Consider the following 25,998-nt stretch of genomic DNA (forward strand, 5'->3'; position numbering starts at 1 on the left):
TTAAAAGGATTCCTTAAACTTCTAATGTATGGAAAATTTTTTGTTAGTCTGATTTGAACCCCTCTTTACATTAAGATTTTTAAGAAATGCTAATAGTTTGAAAAACTCAGAGAGCCAGCAGATGGTTGGGACAAATATATGTATTTAGTTATTTAAAGGATTAATGTAGCCCTAACAAGAATCTGGTGACACAAAACAATGAATTTTGGTTAAAGAATAAAGTACATATTTTTAGTCTGGGAAGATGTATCAAGTACCACAAAAACATTCACATCCTTTGCTCAGGTAATTAAATTTTATAGCAAATTATTTTAAGGATAGACATAGACATACATATGTATACTCACAGATATTTATTTAAGGATTTATTATGGCAACAAATTGGAAATTATCTAAAAAGTGCAGCAACAAGGGGATGTCTAAATGTGTTTCAACATACCATATGGCAAATTATTATGCAACCATTAAAAAGATAGTCTAGGAATTGTAGATAACATGAGAAGATAAGCATCATATAATGTTAAGTGAAAAAAACAAGTTGAAAAACTAATTATAATCAGATCTCAGGTTGGTTAAAAAATATCTGCACAGAAGAAAAAAAAAAAAAAGAGTAGAAATATACACCAAAGTAGTAACAGTATTTATCTTTGCATGGCAGAAATATGGGTAATTTTCTTTTCTACTTTAGACTCCTGTGTTTTCAGAACTCTTTTTAAATAGTTAAGATAAAAATAACAACAGTGAACTAATATTTACTAGGTGCTTTCTTTTGTAAAAGGAGTATGACACACAGAAAGGTTAAGAAATTTGCCTAAGATATTAGGCAATAAATATTAGGGCCAGGAAATCTCTTATAGTCGGGGGAAAAAAAGGTAAGTAACATTTTGTGATAATTTTTAAAAAAGGTACTTTTCACGGCCAACTTTTCTAACCTAAGAGTACACTGTTGCAATGCATAGTATCTGCTCAGGAACACAGTATACATTAATTTATCCCTGAAATTTCATATTATTCCTTGAAGATACATAATATCTATGCAAGAAGGAGGCACTACTGTTTTTGTCTTTTTTTTTTTTTTTAAGATTTTATTTATTTAGTTGAGAGAAGGAGACTGCGTGCATGTGCAAATGGGAAGAGGGGCAGAGGAAGAGGAAGGGGGAGAAACAGGCCCTCATGGAGCAGGGAACCCGATGTGGGGCTCCATCTCAGGACCCCAAGATCATGACCTGAGCCAAAGTCAGATGCTTAGCCGACTGAGCCACCCAGGCGCCCCAGAAGAACGCACTACCGTAATACAAGAAAGTCCAACCAACGTTATGCATGCCTGGGAATTTTTCATTATTGTAACTATAGTTTGAGTTATGACAGTGAGCGGGCCAGGCACTATTGTTAAGCACTTTGCATATACAAACGCGTTTAATTCTCACACTAACTTTGTGACAAAGGCACTATTACTATCCCCATTTGACAGATGAGGAAATTGATTCACAAAGAGGTTTAATAACCTGAAGATCACACAGCTAGCAAGCGGATACACAGCCAGAGTGGCTCTGATCTTAACCACCAATGACATACCAATGTCACTCCACAGAGTGACCCTGCCATTCCATTAATTGTTAATTGTTCTAGCAACCATATGCAAAAGAGCTGAATGAATTGGGAAAGTTCAGACCAGAGCCATGGTGGTCAAAGTGTGACCCCTGGATCAGAAGCATCAGTATCACCTGAGAATTTGTGAGAAATACAAATTCTCACGTCACATCCAAGACCTCCTGAATCTGGAACTCTGAGGGTGGGACCCAGTAATCTATGTTTTAACAAGCCTTCTAGGCGATGCTGATGTACATGCAAGTTTGAGAACCACTGGTCTAAGGAAAAGGAAGCTAAGGGGAAACATCCTAGCTCCCTTGTGTTTTTGAAGGGCTCTAATACAGAGGAGAGATAACTTAGTCCTCACCATAAGTTGTTGCGTACATCTTACAAGTTCTGATGAATGGTAAAAACTGGCTGAATGGTGAGAGATTTGGGCTCAAAATTAGGAAAGAGCTTCATTTAGAGCTGGAAGTCATCAATTATGGAAAGGGCTGCCGTGTGAGGAAATGAGCCATTCAAATGGATGCTGAATGACCATTTCTCAGGAATGCTGGTGACTGGGAAGGTGGATAAGGCATTCTTGAAAGACCATGAGTGACAGGATCAGAAAACCAGAATGTATTAATTGGGCAGATATTTATTGAGAGCATATCCAATAAAGACAGTTCTGAGGGCAGATGAAAGTCAGTGACATGTCTTATTCTTAGACTTTGTAGCTCAAAGCTCACGCTTAGCTAGGCTAGCCCCATCAAGAGTCCCAGTAAGACCCATTTGTCCCATATTCCTATCGTTATGTTACACTGCCTACTTGGAATGTCCTCTCTTAATCCAAATTCTACATGTTTTCCAAAGCCCAACTTGAGTCATATCTTCTTAGTGCAACCTCTAAATTCCCTTCACACTTACTGTCAGTTGTACACACTGTTGGGTTTATATAAATTTGTAACTTAAGAGCAAAGACTGTGTCGCATGGTTAGTGTCTTTTGTTTCACTCTGTTCCACCGTAGGCAATCAATCAATACTCGAGGAGTAGTCAGTTCATTGGGAAGATTCTTCTGCTATATTCTTTTCACTTCTGTTGTCCACAGTAATGAGAACATGAAGTCTAGCTCCCTGATTAGGAGCAGACCAAGAACATACTCGGTACAGGTCCTACTGTTCACCTCACCACTTGCTTCTGGTCTGCCCCCTGGCACATGGCAATGGACTGGCCCATGTTGCTTGATAAGAAAAGCTCCCTTTTCCTTTTCCAGGGACTGAGGGCTGTTTCTATCATGTCCGCAGTTCACATAAGCTCTGGATAGACTGTTACAATCCAGACGCAGATGTATATGTTAAAACTCTTATGACAAATCCAGTTATGATGTGTGCAGTGAAGCCAGTTTTCAGATTTTAATACTTCCTTTTTTTCTTTCGACTCTTGTCATATGCGCCATGCTTGAAAAACATCTTTTAAAAACCACATTTTCACATCTTAAGAACACAAAAAAAGTGTCAGATACTTTTTTCCCCTTTGCAGTCTTAGAACTTCAAAAACAGCCAAAAGGAAGTTTTATAAAATACGTAAAAATATGTGCTGAGAGCTGAGGTTTTATATGCCAAGAGTTAGACTGTAGTGAATTTTTACCGCAGTCAATATTAACTCCTAGGAAAAGAAAGCTTGCTGGAGACCCAGGCCCACTTTGTCACGGGAGGTATCACAACACTTTCTCGAAGATTACTCGTACACGTATGAGAACCAACTCCTGGTTATCCACTGTTGGATTATCCAGAGTCCCCAACACCCAGGGCTTCTTTCCTTCTTAATGAAGGCCTTTTGGCTATTTCACAGCTCATTAGCACCTCTACCAGAAGGTAGGTGGTGACAGGGGGAAGAGGTGAAACTAAAATCAGTACATTTTACTGCTCGTTAGCAGCTCTTGTAAAACATGTGAGACAAAGGGTTTGGAGTCATCATCATCCTCAGGATCATCAACAGGCACGTATGAAGTGCTCACGTGCAGGGCAGCAGTCAGCACACACAGGCACACCGCCGCGGGTTTTTCCATTATTAATTACTTTCATTTCTTTCAGTTCCGCTTCCATGAATTCCGTGAAAGAATTAAGAGCTGTCTGGGTCACGAACACAAGGGACTCACCTGTTTTCGCACGCCGCCGAGTTGCCGAACCTTGATGACGAGGGAAGCAGTCCGACCCTTGTACTGAATAGTTCTAATAAACGTCCCTGCATGGTCCACACCGAAGGGCTCTGACCAGCGCCAATTGCCCCAACCTTCAATACAGATGTGTAACAGCTGGAGAGAAAGACAATAATTGTCATGATGCCAAAAGTGCCAACAAACATCTAGTCCTAAAATGAAAGTCTCCTTGCTGGAAAACCTTCCTATTTGTAATATTTAGCATCTGTTTTCTTTCTGACCTGCGTTATTCATCCACTTCCAGCTTATTCAACCCGGCTAAGGATAGCCAATATGCCACAGAGAGTCAATGTGGTTTTCCAGATCACATTTTAAACCTTCTTAAAAATAACTGTCCTATCAAATGGTAAAAGGCCGGTTGAACATTTGAGAAAAGACCATTTCATTCATCTGGAGGACAAGAAGGTTGAAATGTGAGATCAAAGAACATTGGTTTTGGCTGGCAGTTTATTCCTTCGTATGGCTAAACAGCAAAGCAAAATTTCATTTGTGGCATTATTTTGGACCCTAAGTTGCCATTCCTTATTTTTTTCTTTTGATAAGGAACAAAATAGCAATTCGAGGATGTAGTTCATTCAATATACTCTCTTTATGAGATCACATATATTAGAACTATCTTCAACATTTTGAATATATGAAAAAATGTCTTTGTTCTATTTTTTGCTAGCCATGTATTTATTGTAACGTTTACCAAACGAGTCTCCTGATTCACATTCATATTTATTCACACAGTATTGCCACTTGTAATATTTATATTTCTTTCATGATCATCATATATTTTCTATTTCCACTCCTACTTCCTAAATGCAGCGAAGAAAATCTGCTTAACTGAACAAGTATTCCAAAACAACAACATAATAACTGCTTCTTTAGGATACATATTTCAATGAAAATAAACAGTGTTCTACCCAATCACTAAGAATAAGAAAATAAAACTGACATTTTAGGAAAAACATTTATATAATATACAAACTCACTATTTTCCTTCATATCATATATAATTTTTTAAAAGAATGAACCAAAGGCTGTTCATATGAAACATTTTCCCAGTTAACAGAATGAATAAAACTATAAAAACACTGTATAAGAACTATAATAGGCCCTTACAATAGATACATTAAGAATTTACATGGGAACTGTCATAATAATGAAAGCCTTTTGGTGGAAAGATTATTTTTCAGCTTTAGCATTAGAAGGAGCCTTTAGAAAGTGCCTAAATTAAAACATTTCCCAAGGTCACTAGTCATCACAATATGATTTTGGTGGAAAGTTAAGGGAGCATTTTTTGTTTGTTTGTTTGAAAATACCATAATAAAATATTTTTTAAAAACCTCCTAACTCATCTCCCTGCTTTTCATATGGCCCCACTCCAGTTCTTTATCCATTCAACTGCCAGTGACCCTGTGAAATCAAAAAGCTACCATTCAGTTACTTCTAGAAAAGAAAGCTAACAGGGGAAAAAAAAAGAAAAAAGAAAGAAAGAAAGAGAAAAGAAAAGAAAAGAAAAGAAAAAAGAAAAGAAAGAAAAAAATCCTGGACAGCAAATACCTTTAGGGAAAAACTGGTCTTATATACACTCTACAACATAAAAGTACTGGAGTTATCTTTGATCTTTAAATATTAGTTACAGAGAAAAAAAAGAAAAACAATAGTGGTGTTTGGAACCATTTCAGTTTTTTGTAGCAGCAACTGGGAATAAAGCTCAGGGCACACACAAAACTAAAAGAAACAAGAAAGTTGTTTTCTTTGGAGAGACTAGTAGCTGGAAATGACAAAAAAATAATGAGGCAAGGTACTTAAGGTCAAGCTTGGCTGTATTTTTCCTGAAAATTCCACAGCCTCTAAAGAAAGGTTTAATATACACCGTGTAATTGGAATTGAGGAGTGTTCACATTTGCATACGAGCTCAGTTTTATGTAGCTGCTCCCTCTGCATGCACACAGCTTCAACCGACTGAATGTCACCAAGGAATATATGCTGTTGGGTTTCGCTTGGCAGCTACGTGTTCTCAAAATGTTGGTGTAGAGATTTTCTTTGAATTACGAAAATCCAGATACGTTTGGATTTAGTTCACACAGAAAAGTTAGGTGGGAGAAAAACATCACACTTCTCCCCACATGCATCCCTAGTCGAATATTTGTAATGCTTGGTCCACTGTTCAAAGCATCTAAATCACTATTAGATATATATCATTTATTAGGGAAGGAATTGCATTCCTAAGAGAGAAAACCTAGAAAAAGGACCTGAGAAGGCCCAGCACTCCTTCAGTCGTCCTTCCCATGATATGTCTGCTTCAGGCATTAGACAGCAGTGCAGATACTCACGGACATCCACCGAGTGGGGGAGGTCTGTTCTCTTGAACCAAATGACTAAATTTCACGGCTCCAGGTACTGAGCAGTCTCCATTTAAAACAAATACTCATATAGCTACTTCTCTTTCTATACTGAAGGGACTATAAAACCAGGCATAAAAATGTGAAACTTGTGTTAGACTACTTGATCCTAATGCAATTTCTTTCTATCATTCCTCCGATATATTTTCTTACTCAGTTACTATAAGAAGCTGATATGCTAGCCACTATGGAGGAAGTAAGGAGGAAGAGCTGTGTCTTTTGTCCTGCAAGGCGCTTACGATCTTATGGGGAAAATAAAGCATGCACAAATAAATAACAAGAGGCATTAGGAGAGGTACGACATGGTACAGGAGTCTCGAGAAAGGACGGCTTGTTCTGGGCTGCGGTGATCAGAAGAGCTTCATGAAGCAGTTGGGGCTCAGAGTTACCACAGGATTTCGACTGGCAAAGATGGTGGTTCTTTTCTGGGCCTAAGGGACAAGGTGAGATGTGAAAGCCAGAAGGTATGCTTGGGGGCAAAGTTAACAGTCTGGAATGGCTGGAGAAAAGGGAACATGAAAAACAGGAGTGAGGGATAAGGTCAGACAGGGAGCTCTAGATTGTGGCCAGCACTGATTTACTAAGCGAGGAATTTGTGTTTTATTGAAGAATTAGCAGGTGGCCACTGAAGCCTTCTGTATAGGGGGAAGTGTGTTGAAAGGAGACTTAAGAATGGAGTGTGGAAGGAGGAGAGCAGCTGCAATAGGCAGGAGGAGAGGCAAGGTGGGCCAGAAACTTGCAAACCTGGGAGAGATGAAGCAATGGCCTTAGCCAAAAATTTGCTATCCTTTGTTGCCTGGAGCCCATGTTTTCTTATCAACTTGGAAATTTTCTTTCCCTTCTTCTCTCTTAAGTTTCCCTTACTGACTCACTTCCTCTACCATCTTTTCTATTCAGGCTTTTCATTCTTTTTGGCCTACTTAGCTAGTGTCTAATACTTTCCATCGGGGGAAAAAGTCAAAATAGGAACCACTCTTGTTGGAACTTCTCAGTGGGAACCGAAACTCAGCAATAAGGCAGGTTGTACAGTGGCCACACTTGTTGGAAGATCCCAAGGGGCTACATTTTCTTTTTTTCCAGCAGTCTCACCACCTCCCCAGGGCAGCCAGACTAAATTCGCAGTTTTTCCACTGAAGATCTCAAATGGGAGCATATGCAGCTCTCTGCTCATTTTTTTTTTTCAATACAAAATAAAAGTTAAAACTGAATTACTGATCAGCGGCCTGGGGTCAGCTCTCAGGACCACCCTCAGTCACCTCCAAAGGGAGAATTCCTGATTCAGTTACAGAGGAAAGAAAAATAAGATGAAATCCAGGAAAACAGGGTACACCAAGGAAGAGAAAGAAAAGGGGATGGCCACATTTTTAAAATTGTATCTTAAATATAAATGAAGGTACCAGATACTAGTCTGCTAACTTTATTTCACTATTCATTTGAAAACTGTTATCAAGATGATTTCTACCCAAATAGTGACAAATAAAAAATCTGTCTTCGGGTTCACTTACACTTTTTTTGCATTTTATAATAATTTACTCTACAGTAATATGTAATCTTTTTTTTTAAAGATTTTATTTATTTATTTTGACAGAAAGAGACAGCGAGAGAGGGAACACAAGCAGGGGGAGTGGGAGAGGGAGAAGCAGGCTTTCTGTGGAGCAGGGAGCCTGATGCGGGGCTTGATCCCACGACCCTGGGATCATGACCTGAGCCAAAGGCAGACGCTTAACGACTGAGCCTTCCAGGCGCCCAGTAATATGTCATGTTCTAAGAAGAAACTGAAAATCGAAATAATTTCAAAAATTTTCCCAATCCATTATATTCTTGGTAGAAACTTTAGGTGTTTTCAAAAATTAACATTCAATCCAAGTGAAATAAACTATTAAATATATGTATATATTAATATGTATTGTTAATATATATATTAAAGCCTAGGCATCATGTGTATTTTTTAAACTTCTAAACTTATCACTATATCCCAAGAGCCTAGTGAACAGTAGGCATTCAACAGATATTTGCTGAATAAATAAATGAGTCAGGATTATTGAAAATAACCCAAAGTAGACATTAAAAATTTTGAGTGGTGATATCTGTGCATAAAATATTATAAATTTCAGAATAAAAAAATTTAGAAATGATTCCTATTTTAAAAATATTTTTCTTTTGTCTCACTAGACTTTTAAAATTTTAATTTCAGTGTGATTAATAGTGTTCTATTCATTTCAGGTGTACAATACAGTCATTCAACAGTTACATGTATTATTCAGTGCTTCTCAAGGTAAGTATACTCTTAAAAACAATTCCAAGTTTTTAAATGACCTTTCAACACAGGAGATTTGCTTTACATGGGTGATGATACTAGATTAAATTACAAATCAATGTAATCCCTCAGATCCATAATTAAGACACTGCAATACTGATATTAAAGCATAAAGTAGATCCCAAATGATAGACTAGGTGAGCATTTTGAGTGAAAATTAAGTTAAAATATTTTTAAAAATTATTTTCTATCTAAACTAATATCTGGAAAGCTATAGATCAAATTACACAGATCTAAGTTTAATTGCTTGTTTGGAATGTTCTACTATCAGTAGAACTGATAGTACATGTCATACCAATAAATTAACATAAAAATAAAATGAAATATGCTGCTCATTACTGTTTTTTCAAGGCAGTTAAATTTCAGGATGTTCAGAGTATCTGATGTAATGCTAAAAAACCAAGTGGAAAACTTTCTAGATAATGTCACCCTGATTCAGTACTGGAACTCTTAGGACCCTCTATATTCTTTTACATTTACTTAGAGAACACAATCTCACAAGTAAAGAACAAGAAACGTGGAAATAAATCATATTGATTTATTTTCTAGTGGATAGACTGGACTCTTTGATGCAGGGTATTTTGGAAGAAAAAGGAGAAAGAGAGAGCTTTCCAAATCAGTGGTCCAGGAGGCGGGGTAACAGAGGCCCCTCTGTTGTGACACAAGGGCTGGGTGGTTGGCTCTTCCACCAAAGGGGAGTTCTTGTAGGTTTTCCCTCACGACTGAATTCAATGAAGGCCACAGATCCTGTGCAGTCAGCCTAAAACAACCCGTTACAAAAAGGGAACCCTGGCACACTCACAACAAATCCGTTAGAATGAAAACTGTAGCTGGAGAAAAATGAAAACCTTGTCAAAAACCTGAGTTTCAGATACTGACAAATCAATTCTACATAGGAATTTCTCATAGGGTGATAATTATACATATGTGCAAAGATTTACCTAGATGGAAGCTTATTCCAGCACTGTTTTAATAATAAAAATTAGGCATGGCTAGGAAACGGATCAAATAAAATATGGTAAAAACAATAAAAGTAATCATTTGTTAGATACGTACTATGTGCCGAGCACTGGCCTCAGGGCTTTTTATAGATTTTCTCATTCATTCCTTAAAACAATCTTACGAGGTAGGTACTTTTGTTCCATTTTACAGATGAAAAAGCAAACTGAGTCACAGCAAGGCTGAGCAAGTTGCTCAGGGCCATGGTGCTGGGAGGGCAGGGATGAGATCTGAACTCAGGTGTGCTTTCTCAGAGTAAGTGGTGCTGACTCTGGGGAGCTTAACCACACTTAGACTGTAGAGTCCTCTCAAACTACTGAAGAAAACAATCACAGCACAAAAAAACATTGAGAATATTAGGTAGCAGTAGACTAATGGAAAAAAAGCACATTATAAAAAGATACGTGCAGGACACATTCCGTTTTTGCAAAATGAAAACGTATTCATGCCTGTTTTCTAGGGGAGAAGATGGCTAGAAATATGCCAGAATGCTAACAGTGGTTATCTTGGGGTCGTGTGTTTTAAGTATTCCTTTGCGTATGTGTTTTGTGTTCTTTTATGTAATTTCCAAATGTCATACTATAAATATGCATTATTTTGCAATCAGATAAACATTAATGTTATTAAAAAGAAAAACGTCTAATAGAAAGCATACAGAGCCTGCATTTTAAGGCGAAAGAAATGACACATTTCTATTTTAGTAACTCCCAATTCAGCTTCCTGCCTGAAGCCTCCCCATCCGTCCTAGCTGGTGTCATAGCTTTCTCATTTGCCCTGCTGGTGCTTTGCTAAAAAGGGTGATATGACGGTCAGTTCACCTCTGTAGCCTCCGAGCCCCTCCCATAGGGTCTGGTTTGCTCTATTACTATTCACATGATCCTTGGAGCTGTTTAATGTAATTATTTGAGCTTTTCCCTCCTATGGCGATAGGGTTTTTTTCCCCCCAATATAGCAAATATTTTAAGGATCTACATCTATTAAATGTTTACCATAAGCCAACGAACTAAGCTACACATGATGGATATAGAGATGAACGAGACAAACTACTTGCACTGGAAATCCTCACAATAGAGTGGCAGAAACAGATATTTAACAAGAAAACTTATGCTGCAAAATTTTATGAGAGGAAGGAAAAATTGTTGTAGGACTCCAGAGGTATTCTGCTTGGGGAGTTAAAAGATTGACCAGAGGACATACTTAGTTATGAAAAGAAATAACATGAAAAAACATGCTGAAATAGAGTAAAGAAAAGATATACAGGACTGTTGTTTCTGATAAACAAAAGCAGGCGACAGCCTAACTTGGGAGTGTTTTTTTCTGCACAAAATTAATGTCTACAAAGCACACTGACTGCATTATAAGTAGGGACAAGTCCTAAAAGTAGCAAGCTATAGCTTCAAACCATTTTTGCACACAAACAACTTCTTGTCCTACTTCTTGTCAATGTAATTTGGAAAATTAACTTTATAGTATGAACTCATCGGCTTACAATCCTCTAATAGCTTTGATCCTAACCCAAATGGAACCACTAATTTTTTTTTTTTTAAAGATTTTATTTATTTATTTGAGAGAGAGAGAATGAGAGACAGAGAGCATGAGAGGGAGGAGGGTCAGAGGGAGAAGCAGACTCCCTGGCGAGCAGGGAGCCCGATGCGGGACTCGATCCCGGGACTCCAGGTTCATGACCTGAGCCGAAGGCAGTTGCTTAACCAACTGAGCCACCCAGGCGCCCCGGAACCACTAATTTTGATCCTGGAAAGGAAAGAGTCATACTGGAACAAAAATCATCATTTTAGGAGGCCAGATCTTGCTCTTATGCAGCCAGAGGTATGTGTAGGTTCTTGGGGCCGAGGAGACGTGAGGGTTAGGAAGAGGACCTGCGCACGAGAGAGTGGTGTGGAAAGGGAGGCTCAAGAGGCAGGGGACTCTTCTTCAGTAGCTGCTGCTTCCCCTCCGGGCATCAGTCATCAGTAAAGACCAGGGACCGGAGCCTTAAAGACACGGATAGAAAGTAACTGACGGTTTCTTAGGCTGTTTGGTGTCCTGCTCTTCGCTATCTCCCTGGTCTTTCTACATCTACAGAGAGATAGTAGCTCCCAGGGAGAAACAGACTGTGGCAGTACTCCGCTGTATTTATGAGAGGTCATCATGAGACAAACACTACAGAGGAAGAAAGACTCAGGAACAACAAAAACAGCTGCAAACAAGGGAAACTAGTTTTTCAAAAAGTGTGACAATTTGGGGTATCAGAGAAGCATGAAAAGATGTAGGAGAAGGTGTCCTCTCTGTATAACTGAGAAATATTAGGATATGTCAGCTAGAAAATGGGAAATGAGACTGGAATTGACTTTGTCCTTCTGCCCTGTAGCTGGGGACGAGACTAACAATCTCATCATTCCTCAAGTGATAACAGAGTCTAACCAAGGACAATCCATATGCCACAATCACTAACAAACACTGAAAATAAGCCATGTGACCTCTAAAAAAATATCACAAAGCAAAGGGAAGAGAGTATCATCTTAAAAAGTGAGGGGAAAAGAGTAGTTACCATAAACACATTGTTGCAGAATTCAGGAAAAGAATATCAGGAAAGTTTTTGGTCTTTTTTAAACTTCTTTAAACTGAAAAATAAATGATTTCTGTAAAACTGTAGAAAACTACTGAGAGGAAAGAACAGTCTGGCATAAATAGAAAAGAGCCTGAGGTTAAAATAAATAGGTGGTATAAAAAGGTAATTAGATAAAACAATAAATGCAGGAATGCATTTTGCAGAATAATGATTTACACCGTCAGAGCAAATATGAATAACTACTAGGAAAAAAAATTGAAAACCTTTAGAGTTAAAGACAAATATATAAAGAAATAGGACAGAAAATAATCACAGGTATCAAAGAAAAACAAAATATACACAATTAATATAAAAAAAGAAGTAATTCTATCATCTCTTCCATCTATAAGGCTCTAGAGCTTTAAAACCGTGCATTGCGTCCTTCCATCATATAGTTCATGGTAAATTATTTGAACTTCCATGGGTAAACAGGATGTCAAATGTCACACATTTTTAGCAAACATTAAGGCTTAATCCATGTTTCAGCATATCTACAAGCAAATCATAGAATCTTTCTAAAATTAGAAAAGATTTATATTTTATAAGTAACTCTAAACAGAAATCCAAATTCAAAAATTTATTTATGGTTTTTCACTGTTCAGGCATGAGCCTCTGTGCAGTATCTGGCTAAAAATGCATACTTAGAGAAAAAGAAGTTAAAAAGGAAGTAAGAGTAGGACGAATAATTGTGGTACTTCTGACTTACACATTGTCTACAAAACAATGGGATGCTTCATGTGTATTCTTTGCTAAAAAATTGCTTAAACACAAATTATCTAAATTAGCAAAAAATAATATACTTCAAAAAATTTTTTGCAGGAAGATGTCATGAGCAAATTCTCTCATATATTAAAATATGATTTTATGCATAATTTTTGGGACATAATAATTATAAAATCAGATATAAAGGCACATAGTAAAAAAAGTATGAAATGACATGTAGATTTTGAAAAGATCATTTCGGCATTACACATATACTTTGTTTTCATGTTTCTAAAGGGTGTGAACTTCCCTGTATTTAAATGATATGTGACTGAAAAAACACAACACTAATGACTGCCTTACATGCAGAACTATCTGGGCCTTGGAGACGGTTCACCCCTGATAACTGCCACAAAGGGTTGAAAAGCGAAAGTTCAGAAAAATGTGATATGTATATGTATGTGTGAGTACAGAAAAGGATGGTTTGTCCATAAAATATGAAATACTTCCTATTTTCTTTTAGATTAATTAAATAAAATAACAACTTCAATTGCTTAATTGAGTTGCACCAACAGCCAGGAGATTTTGGTGCTGTGTAGACACTTTTGACAGAATGATAGCCGACGGTCGCCATGCTCTTGGTTGGACCCAGCTCTTCAGTGGAAGAGAAAAGAGCATGTTGGACAGAAATAAAGAATGATTTAGGTGAGCTGAGAAATGGAAACCAGTAAGAAACAAGAGATAATGTTTAATAGTCATTCAGGTTTGGAAAAATATTTTGAGTCTGTGAGCCAAACTGTTTTATTTGTTTGAAAATCAATTTTGACTAAATACAAATATAAACAACAGAGAAACCCAACCTAAAAAACTTTCTTTTAAATTGTTCTCAAATGTAACATTCATCATTCAGCAAAATTTACTTTAGTGTAAAATAGAAGTCATGCCAACACGTGTTCTAAGAAAGGATAAAACAGTTTGATGCAATCTTTATTTTTAGTCATCATGGCAATTTAGACAATTATAATTGTTATCCCTAATTTTTAATTGGAAAAAAAAAGTTAACAGATGGATATAAAAGAAATCCAAAATTTCCATAGTTATTTATTTTCATTTAACTAAACTGCCTTGCCATACTAAGAAAACATTTTTGTAAAGGTTAAATAAAGTATTTCATGGCAACCGCTGCTTCTCGGTGCCTGTATAACAGGAAACATGAGCCAAAGTTGTGCAAGTTGGTTTGCTTTCCCAGTAAGGGAATGTGGTATCTAAGACCTTGTCCTAACTCATTTTATCCCCAAGTGTAAGTCAAGCAAGTCAAATATGAACTAATGCCTGAAGGGAAGTCCCTGACTCCAAAAGTATGGATTATTTCACATTTATCTTAAAATCTGCTCTCAGAGTTCTTAAAATTCACTAACTTGGCAAGTCAGGAATTATCATGAGAAATGAAATAATTTCAGAACTATGAAGTCATCCAACATTCCATGCATCTGACACTCATTGGGCTTGGCCATGTCTTGGGCATTATTCTGACCTTTAGATAATAAGCTCTTCAATATCCTGTTCGGTATGGAAATAATTAAAAAGTACCACAGTATAATAGGTGTGCCATTGTCTTTAACAGAGTTAATGCTTTTGTTACAGACTTGTGCTAATAGGTTATGATTAGAGACAATCACATTATGTATGCTGAAATCTTTATAACATTCTTAATCAGTATTTCCCATTACTTAAAAATGGCAAAATACCACACTTTAATGGTCCAGCTGCATTCCCTTTCTCCCAGTACTCTGTATGAAAATTCACATTTAATACTAGTTCAGTAAAGGACCTTTATGTTTAGACATCAAGAATTCACATTTCCAGAGCACGGGCTTGTGAAAAGCCTTTGAGTGTCTTGTAAAAAGCTTAAGGAATCTTCAGTACATTTTTCTCCAAAGCTGTATTTCAATATCTAAAATTTATTGCCAGAGGAGGGACAGAGAGACCATTAAGCAGCACCAGCAGTCATTCCTCTGGGTGCTTCATAGCTGAAAAAATCCCCAGTTGTTCTTTTTCATGCAGGCTTGTAGAAAAGTCCAGAAATCAGCCCTGGGACTGAATAAAGTGCCCTCTCACAATCCTCTTTGCCATTTCAAAGTCTTAACTAGGTCATACTGCAAATCATTTTTACAAAGAACCTTTGAAAAATACGGGAAAAATAAAACTCAGCCCCAAGCCTCTGCCTCTTATTTTGAGTGCATGCATTTCCCAACAGAAAATGAAGAAATTCCAAATATGCTCTAGCTACCAGATACTTAATGACCAAAACGGTTAGGGCCCTATTTACCTCTACTGGTTACGTCACAAGGCCCTCTAAGCTTCCTCAGAGAATGTAAGTCTCTTGGAATCTCTCATGAAACTGAAATATTTGAGAGAGAAAGGCGAAGGGACAGAGTCTACAGTCCACTATTTTGCTCTTTCAATTACTGCCTAAAACCGAAATACAGATGCAGTTGGTGGTGACTGGACAGTTGGTTCCGGGTACTCAAATGGAGTCAGTGTTTACAGAGTATTTGGGATTAAAATCCTTGCCAGATGGTCCCAAGAAGTGTTTACCTCACTGTTGATTTTAGCTATCTTAATGTCAGCAACAGTAAAAAGAAGCTCGTTCTGCCACTGGGGAACAAAGGCATACAATCCTTCCTCCCCACATGGAATTGCTAGTTGCAGACAGCTGTGCCCTCCACAACAAGGGTGATACCGGAGGTTTCTGGGAATCGACTTCCATGGTTAGAGAAGGAGAAAATGTGTGGCAAAGTTAACTTGAAATGATTTACTTTAAATCGGTAATATTTGGTAACTATACAACGTACTTTTAGTTTATGACAAACAGTAAGAGCACTGGCTGGCTCAGTTGGTCGAGCATGCAACTCTTGATCTCAGGGTCGTGAGTTCGAGCCCCATGCGTGGTATAGAGTTTACTTAAAAAAAAAAAAGAAAAAAGAATAAGTTGGGAAGAGTTGGACCTGTATGTGGACCTGAAAGGTGCTTTCATTTGGAGAATACTGTGAATTTCCTCCTGTAGTGATCTCCTAGTTTTGTCATAGTTTTCATTAGAGGCCACTGGGAGGTCAAAGGGGAGGAGGTGTGGGAGACCAGAAACTACTCTTAATTAAAAGCCCAACTTCACTGACAGTATACAGAAGCACACATTCTGAGATCAGAGGGCCTCTTTTTGGTCAGTATAGTACACACAAAATATCCAATCGGATGCAAAAAAGTTCATAATTTTCATATTGTTAAAATAATTAAGCTTTTAAGTCTATGTTCTTGAGAGATGTCAGAAACATTATGAGTAAGTAATGAAAACATTTATTTATACAGTGAACATTTACCAAGTGCCTAATATGAGCAGGCTACTGGATTAGATACTGTGGAAAATTCCTTTTTTTTCTTTAAAGCCTCCTACTCTTTTTTTCCTTCTTTTTACTTTCAGCAAATACCCATTACGACCTCATCTCCATTCACACTCATCCTCATTCTCTCTCTCTTATTTCAAAGTCAGAGGAGGCTTTTGTGGTAAGTTGCAAATGGCCACAGATTCTCTCAGCAACTCTCAGCGAGAGGTAATACCTAGTTCCTTATTCTTTGGATCTGGCCTAACCCTGTGACTTGCTCTGCCCGAGAAGGTGACAGGAGATGCTGTGTGAGCTCCGAGCTTAGGCTCAACAGGCTTTGCAGTTTCTGCTCTGGCTTTCCTGTCTGGGCTAGCCTGCTGGGGCAGTCACATGGAAGAGAACCAAGAGTACCCTGGCCAGCAGCCTGCCAACTACCACATATGTAGGTGAGGCCATGTTGGACCACAAGAGAGCCGTGCGGACACCAGCAGAAGAGCCTCCTGAGGGCATCTAGGTTTCTGACCAACAGACTCATGAGCTAAATACATTTTTTTAAGCTACTAAGTCTTGGGGTGCTCTGTTAAGCAGCAATAGATATCCGATATAAACCTCCTCCCATCCAGGGTCAATCCTTTACCTGTGATCTGGATTCCTTCTTCCTCCCCTCTTCTAAGACTTTATGCCACTAATCATTTTTCCTCTCTTCTGCGTATCAACCTCTGCTTCCATATAGAACATGCCTTAGTTTCTTCCATTTAAAACCCTTGCTTGATCCTGCAGCTTTCTCTAGCTAACACCCAGTCAAGAGTTAAAAAAAAAAAAAAAAATTCATGCTGATTCTCTCCATTTCCTCACCTTCTGTTCATTTTCAACCCACTTCAATTTGGCTTCTATCCATATTTTGCCATGAAAATGTTTTCCTTGAGCCATCAATGACCTCTCAATTGACAAATATAATGGCCTCTTCAGTTCTTGTCTTACTCAATCTCTGTATGGCATCTGATAATTCTGCCCCTCTAGATATTCTCCTTTCTTGGCTTTTAGAACACTGTATGTCCTAGTTTTCCTGTTATGTCTAAGTTTTCCTCACACCTCTTATCCCTTTCAGTGGATCCCATTTCTTAGCCTAATCCCTAAATTCTACTATTATTCCTTATGGCAGCCCACTTCCAAGATCGCACCAGTGATCCTTGTCCTCTGTTATTTGTGTCTTTGCGTAGTCCCCTCCCACGCTGAATAGGGCTGACCTGTGTAACCACTAGGATGTCACAGAAATGACGATGAATGACTTCTGAGCTTAGGTCATAAAAGACACTGTGGCTTCTGTCTTGTTCTGTCTTGTATCACTTGATCTGGGGGAAGCCAGTGGCTATGTCACGAGGATACTCAATGAACTCTATGGAGAGATCCTTGTAGCAAAGAGCCAAGTCCTCTTGCCAAGAGCCATATGAGTGAGCCATTTTGGAAATGGATCCTCCAGCCCAGTCAAGCCTTTAGATGACTAAAGTTCCAGCTGATGTCTTGACTGCGGCCTTCTCAGAGACTCTGAGCTACATCTACCCAGTTCAACCACTCCCAAAATTCTTGGCTAGTGAAATGGAGATTAAAAAAAAAATGTTTGTTGTATTATCTACTCGGGTTTTTAGGTAATTTATTAAACAGCAATATGTAACTAATATAGATTCTGTTATCTCCAAGTGGGGTGCCACCAAAACAAAAGCCTAAAAATGCAAGGGGCTTTGGAGCAGGCAAGTGGGCAGAAATTAGAAGGACTTGAGAAGAGTGTTGGTGAATATCTAAGGTGCTTCAAAGATGCTTTTAATAGTTACTTGATGGCCTGAGAGGAGGCTGTCAGTAAGGAGGTGAGAACAGTATTGCTGGACGTTGGGAGAAAGGGGATCCTTGCTATGCAGTGGCGGAGAGTTTAGCAACACTACAAGCTAGAGTGACATGGAAAGTAGAAATGCGCCTAATCAACTATGTGATCTAGCTTAGGAGATTTCCAGGCAGTGTTGAAGTAACTCCTGGCTTCTATCTGCTGCTTATATTAAAGTCTGGGAGGGGCTGACAGAAGCTTAAAGAAGAACTGTTAGATAAAAAGGAGCCAGGACTTGCTAGTTTTCCACACTTCTAGCCTTCCAGATGGCAAATGATGCTAACATCAAGAAGTGGTTTCTAGGCAAAGATCAAATCCAGGACATGGCCAGGAAAGCTGGTTTAGGGATGAAGCTAAGGATGTGGCTGTAAAATCCTTTGTTAGGATCTCAAAAAGATCTAAATTAGTGTCTCAGAAAACTATTCAAACAATAGGGCTTCTAAGACACTCAGCAGTGTGAACAAATCCCAAAGCAGAGAAGGAATTACCTCGAAGAGATACGTGATTTTGTCCACTGTAGCAAACCCCAGTAAGATTAACAAGAGCCCCATAAAGTTGTTTAAAGAATTATATTGGCAGAAACACTCCCAATTTAGACTGAAAGAGACAAAGTACAAGATGGTAAAGAGGCCTGTGATTCTTCAAAATTCTACTGCTAGAAAGCAGGCTGAGAAAACTATGAAGTGCAAACAAAGGACACTTTTCATGAAAAAGGATGGATGACTCAGAGGCTTGAGCCAAGACTCCAAAGCCATGAGCCATGGACAATTATTCCTGAGCGGAGTATGAATGATTACTAATCGAGAAACTTCTGACATTTATCTGGTTGGATATTAGAATTTTTATGGACCAGTGACTGATGGGTCTCCCTTTTTCTCCTTTTATGAGCGGGAGTGCCTGCAGTAGCCATCCTTCGTCTGTACACCACTGGTGTACATTGTTCTACTGCAAGAGCTAACTAACAAAGTCCTCTTCTCTTAGCCCCGCCTCCTTGGGCATTCTGATCTGTTCCCACGGCTCCCTAGGCACAGATGACAGACCCAATTTTTACCTCTGAGACCAGACTATTCTTTTGACATTCCGACTCTTCCATTCAATTTGCCTCCTCTACATGGCCACTTGGATGTCTGGTTAGAAAGGGAAAAGGGAAGGAAAGGAACCTTTGGTTATAGAGAGCTGAGTTCTTCACTAGGCACTTTATAAATGTTATTGCATGGGATAGTCACTAAAATTTCTTGATTTTGCCGAAGAGGAAGCTGAGACTCCAAGGAATTAAGAAACTTTTCCAATCTTACATAGCTGACAAGCCTTAGGAGTGAAACCCAGGCATTTATGGCTTCAAATCCATGTTTTTTTCTAATATATCATCCTTTCTGCCCTCCCAAGTAACCCAAAACTCAGTGTGTCCACAACGGATTTTAGAATCACCCTGTTGCGCTCTCATATCCTATTCCATCCTCTGTCTCTAAAACACTGTCTTTCTACTCAGTTCCCTGTCTTGGGCCAACAGCAACACTGCCAACTTGTCCCCTAAGTCTAGAACCTCAGAATCAAATTAGGCCCTTCTCTTCCATGACCAGTACCCAAATCCTGGTGACTGTAACTCCCAAATAGCTTCCGAACAGATCACTTCCAGCGTAAACCTTCTCTTCTAGCCTCCCTGATACCCAAAAAGAAGTTCAGAGTTATTCCAGTGGTTTCCCCTCCAGCTTCCCTCCAGCTAATCCTCAAGATTTTCTCTTTCTCTTTGGTTTTTAGTAGTTTCATCATGAGGTGCCTGAGTGTGAGTTTCTTTGAGATGTCTGTTTGGAGTTTTCCTGAGCTTCTTGGGTCTGCAAATTTCTATCTTTCCCAAAACTTGGGAAGTTTTTTGAGCTTATTTAATTTTTTTGGCCCCACTCTCTCACTCTCTACTCATTCTTAGATTGTAATTACTCATATATTAGACCTTTTGAAATTGTCCCACAGGTCTCTGCAGTTGGATTCATTTTGTTTGATTCTTTTTCTCTCTCCTTCAGACTGGATGATTTCTAGTGATCTATCTTCAAGTGTACTGTCTTTTTTTCTCTGTCACGTTGTATTATATTTCTATCACTGTCTGTGGGCCAGGAGTCCAAGCAGGGAAGAATCCACTTCCAAGTGCACTCAGGTTGTTGGCAGAATATATTCCCCTGTGGCTATAGGATGAGGGCTCTGACTTACTAATGACTGGGGCCGGCAGCCACCTGCAGGTCCTGGAGGCTTCCCACAGCTTCCTGACCCATGGCCTTCTTTGTAGGCACTCACAACACGACAGTTTGCTTCTTCAAGGCCAGTAGGAGCATATGTGTCTCTCTCTCTCTCTCTCCTCACAAAAGGGCCCAGCCCCTCTTTTAGGGTTTTATATGATTCAGTGAGGCCCACAAAATAGTTTCCCTTTTGATTAATTAAAAATCAACTAATTCGGGACCTTAATTACATCTGTAAAATACCTTCCCCTGTGTTATAGTTGCTTTGAAGTATATGGACATTCTAACCTCTGCGTCATACTTGGCGTTAACATCTGTTAATTATCTTTCTCTTGAAATTGAACTCCTTTTTTTTTTTGAGATTCTTGAGATTTGTTGAATAATTTTGGTTTATAGTATGGACACTGTCAAGGTTTTGTTGTGGGAACTCCGGATTTTCTTATAATTGCTCCAGAGTGTTAATGTATTTGATTTAACAAGTACGCAATTTGTTTAGACTCAAACAGAAAACTCTCACACCTGGGCGAGCGGCAGCTCGGATTCGTTCCGTTCTTTAAGCCTTGGGTACAGGCTGCTTCTGGTTTTCCCCAGGCACATGTGTTTCCGCAGTCAGTGGACAGTTGGGCCAAATTATTTTCCTGCTTTCTGGCTTCCCCTTGTCCAAGGTTTTCTCCTCGTTCTCCAGCAGCCTTGGTGGCCTGAGCTCTTTCCCCTGCTATGTGGGGCCAGGATGATGCTGGGCTACCCCCGCACTGAAGTGACTGCAGTTGCCGTCAAGGCACAGCCAGAAAAAATGGGGAATTCACTCAGCAGGTCACTTGCTCAAAGTTTTGATTCCTCTCCAAAATCTGCCTGCCTTTGTTCAGTCTTCAGAAGTAGTTTTTTTTTTGTGTTTTGCTCAGAATTTATAGCTATTATTCACAGAAGGGTGAGTCTGCTAGGCATTTACACCAAGTGGTGACTTCTCCTCTGTCTTGGCTCAGTGGCTGTCACCTCTGTCACTCCTGGCTCTGCAGCCAGGTCCCCACTACTCCCTGCTTGCATCCTCCATCTCCTCAAGGCTGCCTTTCAACTACACCATAGGGATCTTTCCAGGATGCACAGGAGACATCCTGTTACCCCTCTACTGAAAGCCCTTCCATAGGCAAAAGTCGCCCAGCACATCCAGGTGGATCTCCACAAATGGACTGCCAGGCTCTTCAGAACGCAAACCCTCCAAACAGTGGTGCGCTGGAGTTAGCTCATACTCATTTGTGAAAAAGAACTGCTGAACATTCAGGAATTTTGAGAGCCGGTTGTTAAATCACTGGTAGCTTGACATCAGCTATGATGGGAGTATTCACACCATTAAAATTAGCCAGCCCAACATATCAGGGCTTCCCACACCACCGGCCAAGAGCCAGTTACCAACATACATCTCTTCAGCGGGGCACACAATTTTTATGCCTGAGTTATTCTGAACAAAATCTGAATTCCCTTGAACATGACATGCTACAGATACAGATATATATATCTCTTCCTGGTTCTGCCTCATGTGCTTCCTCCACTACTGTTCACTGGGCCAACTTCTACTCAGCCTTCAAACTGACCTCTGGGGAAAGCCAACTTTGACCCCTTCAAGTGTTTAGTTTCTCCTGCCTTGGTGTTACCACTGCCTCAAGACAGCATTGAAGCTGCTTAGCGCAGCACTCAAGGGCTGCGCTACTTTCCCATCCTACTTTCCCATCCTGCGGTTTCACACGTGTCCTCTCTACTGCAGTCAAATCAGCCAAGGTGTCCTACCAGGCCACGCTGTGTCCTGCCTCTGCAGCTTTCACACATGCTGATCCCCTTATCTGACCACCACCACCACCACCACCCTCACTTCATTGGCCCAACTCTTACTGAAACATTAAGCTTCCACCCATATATCCCTTCTACCGGCAAGCCTTGCCAGATTCTCATCCTCATGTTAGATTTGGAAACATTTTCTTTGAGCTCCCATCAAGACCTTGCCCATATCCAGAAGCAATGGACTGTACTTCCTGATTCTCTCACTTTTCTTCCTTATGGTTAGTATTTTAATTCAGTTACCCATCATTTCTCCCTGTCTTGAATTACTGCAATAATGTCCTGATAGATACTGATCATGTCCATAAAAATCTGTTTACTTTTCGGGCTCCCTCATTAGACAGTAAGTTCTTTACAAAAAAATGAACATATTTAATTACACACAAGAGGTCACAATAAATGAACATTTGTGGATTAAAACTGAATGGGAGGTTGGGAGACTAAATCAGCTGCTAGAGGGAAATAATGGCAGACAGGAGGGCTTGTGAGTGACTTGAGTCAGGCCTTGGATGTCAGATAATTTGGATATTTAATAGATGATGGGAAGGCTATGAAGATTTTTGGACAGGAAACTGTAATAATTAAAGCATTATTCAGGGAAGTTCCTTAAGATGTACTCTGCAAGATACACTGGAGTGGGGCAAAGCTGTAACTAAGAGAATATTTGAGAGAAACTTGCAATCGTTCGTATGAGAATTAAGATAACCATTACTGATAAGTCACTGTACTTGCCACTCTTCTAGTGAGTGTTTGAAATTCCTTTTATAGTCTGTCTATAAATTTTTTCAGGGTTTTCACTTAATTTCTTTCTGCTTTCATAATCTATAGCCCTTATTTAAAAAAGTTGAGACCTATATAAAAATGTAATAAAGTGGAAACATATCGTCTTACCCTACTACTCAGATGCAACCACTGGCAACATTTTGATATATCTCCTTCCAGCATTTTCTATGCATTTTGCTCTTATATTGCTAAGATCATATATATAATTTTATATTCTGTTTTCTGACTGATAGGATATGGTAGCACTTCCTCTTTCTGTGTAAAAAATGTGAAGGTCTGACAGTTGTTTATCATTCAGATATGTTAGATTTTACTCAACTATAGCCTTAAAAGTGAACACTTTGGTTTTTAATTGATACTATAGATAAAACTGTGATAAACATTTTTTGTGTATAAACTTTTGTTTTAATTTGTATTATATCCTGAGAGTAGATTACTAGTAGGGGATTTACTAAATCAAAGGCTGAGACCATTTTAATGACTTTTGTGCTTATTAAATTGCTTTCTAGAAAGGAAGTATTAATTCCATTTGTATCTTCTACACAAACCTTAACATGCATGCCACGTGCCATATAATAGCAGAGGCAAACCCCTGAAAAATTTATCACTTTAAACAGTTTTGCCAACATAGAATATTTCCTTGTCTCCCTAAGTCTGCTTTTAAATGTTTAAAACTGTGACTGTGACAATAAGGAATGTGCTCTTTCTTTATGATACGTATATACATATGCATTATGTAAATGGATGTGAAAAGAGTGAAGTGAATGAGAATTACAGTCTAGTTAACGAAACTGACAACTGGCTGGACTCACCATAAGATAGGTAGATACTCAAAACCTATTACTATCCCTTTAGACAAGAGGAAAAATGCTCAGATCTCACTTTAAAATATTTTTACATACAAAGAGTGAACTGGAGAACTGTCTATCTATACAAGCCCAGAAGAGGTAAAATAAACATATTTTACCGTTATGTGGTGAGTACAGGTTGGTTGTATGTGCTGGATTTAAACTATTACCTGTCACTTCTTCATTTCTGAAACATTTTGCCAAGTTTTCAAGTGATAGAAATATCACTTAGGTCAGAGTGAAAAAACTGAACGTCAAGCCTTTAGTCTACTGAGTTTTGTCAACAGAGAGGTCTCCAAGCAGGACCGGCAAACTATGGCTTGTGGGCCAGATGGAGTGCACTGCCTATTTTTGTACAGCCTGTGGGCTAAAAATGGTTTTTACATTTTTAAATGGTCAAAAAAAATTAGAATACTATTTCGTGATGTGTGAAAGTTACTGAAATTCAAATTTCAGAGTCTATAAATGAAGTTTTATTGGAACACAGCCACATTTTTCATTATGGCTGTTTTTGTGCAGAGAGGAATAGCTGTGAGAGAGCCAGGAAGGCCCCAAAAGCCTAAAATATGGACTATGTGGCCCTACACAGAGAAAGTTTGCCAACCTCTGCCCTGGAGTACTATACGATTTTCTATTTTCTTCACTAAATCTGACTACTTTAATGAGTATGTCCCAGATGGTCTGCTGCTCTTCAAAATTCTTACTTTGTTACATTTTGCATTTTAAAATATCTGCCATTTTTCATGAGCTTATGAAACTTTCTGTTATGTCCATTGTGGAGCAATATTTTATTATTTTCTATAGCTCTGTCTAGAGCCCATTTTCACCTTGCTAGATGGTTTGATTACTGAAATTAAGTCACTGGTAGCTGGAATTCTGCAATTCTAAAAAAATGTATAATCTATAAATTGTGCATGTTTTGAGGATAAAAGCACATGCAATTCCCTTACATACAAGGTGGAGGCATTCCTATTTCAAGTTTAATTCGCCAACAGTGCTCTCTATTAACCAGGAAAGGAAGTCAACTTGAACAGCCTTTACACAAATCCTCCTGGTTGATGGAAGTGTCCCCATATTCAGTTTGGCTACATTAAACTAAAACTTCCTTGACCCTAAGCTGCACCTACTACCCATATTCTGGGGAAAGATACTGTAAACTCACACCTATAGTCCTCAGATTCATCTTTATACAATATGAAGCACTTCTTTAAAGACCAGTCTCTTGCTAGTTACTGTTCTCATCCAACTTGATCTGAAGTCTACTGACCTGGGATATTTAAGGGCCCTCTGTGGTGGCATATACGATTGTGCAGCTCAGTATGTTCAACTATTCCCTAGGAATTAGTTTTGTTCTTCCTTTGTTTGTTTAAGCAAGCAACAGTTACGGGATATCCAGCATTTAGTGATTCCGCCTCAGAGCATGTGTTAGAAACTATAAGGAGAGTTTACAACTTTTCAATTTTAAAATCAGCTTTGGATTTCTGGAATTGGTGTGTCCATGGTTCTTCCCATCCTGTTGGGACTTACTGTTGTTAGCAACCTCCTGTGTGGTTCTAAGATATGCTGACCTCTTTGAAACCTTTCCAGCTGTCCTTGCCATTTTCTCGATCTCTGCAATATAAGCTACATTGTTTAGTGGAGTTAAATTCTATGAACTCTGGAAATCCTCCCTGAGACTAATTGACTAACACCCAAGGTAGCATAAACATGCAGACACAAATGTTCCCCAAACCAAGCCTGCTGTGCAACGCAGGATATGACGTGGAGCCTGAAAAAAGCAACAGTTTGCTCAGTTGCAAGTCTATGACTACCTGCAGGTGCAGTCTGAAGATAAGTGGCTAGTTTTTCGATCCTCAGATGTAACCTCTCATTAGAACACAATAGAATTTGCAATTGTGGATGCAAGGAATTCCACGAAGCAGCTCTGGGCCCATTAAGACTTCTGGTTTCAGAGAGTTCTAAAACACACTTCCTTCAACCTATGGAGTTTTGTAGAGAGACATCATTTTTTTTTTTTTTTTAAACAAAGCTGATCTAAGTTTTAGCCTGAAGATTATAATGACTACAGCTCATTAAAATTTGTATCCAGAGAATGCAGTTGCAAATTATAAGGAAAAAGAAAAGTTTAATAGCTATCTGTCATGTGTCCTGTTTGTCATAAAAAGCTTCTTCTTATTTTTGGTAATAAAGTTAAGACTTTGCAAGGGATTTACTTGGACTAAGAATCCCACATTAGTCTAGCT

The 25,998-nt window shown here is 38.8% G+C and overlaps 1 protein-coding gene across 9 annotated transcripts in view; it reads right to left on the reverse strand.

The window, feature by feature from the left end:
* Positions 1-25,998, reverse strand: part of VPS13B (vacuolar protein sorting 13 homolog B) — a 768,399-nt gene that overhangs the window by 59,147 nt on the left and 683,254 nt on the right. For all 9 annotated transcript variants that reach the window (XM_064588058.1, XM_064588057.1, XM_064588054.1 and 6 more), the window contains one exon: positions 3,732-3,887. In XM_064588058.1, the coding sequence (XP_064444128.1) occupies positions 3,732-3,887 (156 nt within the window). The remainder of the gene's footprint in view (positions 1-3,731; positions 3,888-25,998) is intronic.

The sequence above is a fragment of the Mirounga angustirostris genome, unplaced genomic scaffold (genome assembly GCF_029215605.1).
Source record: "Mirounga angustirostris isolate CCGP_5_RB_7025 unplaced genomic scaffold, mMirAng1.0.hap1 SCAF_4, whole genome shotgun sequence".
In the NCBI taxonomy this organism is placed as follows: domain Eukaryota; kingdom Metazoa; phylum Chordata; class Mammalia; order Carnivora; family Phocidae; genus Mirounga; species Mirounga angustirostris.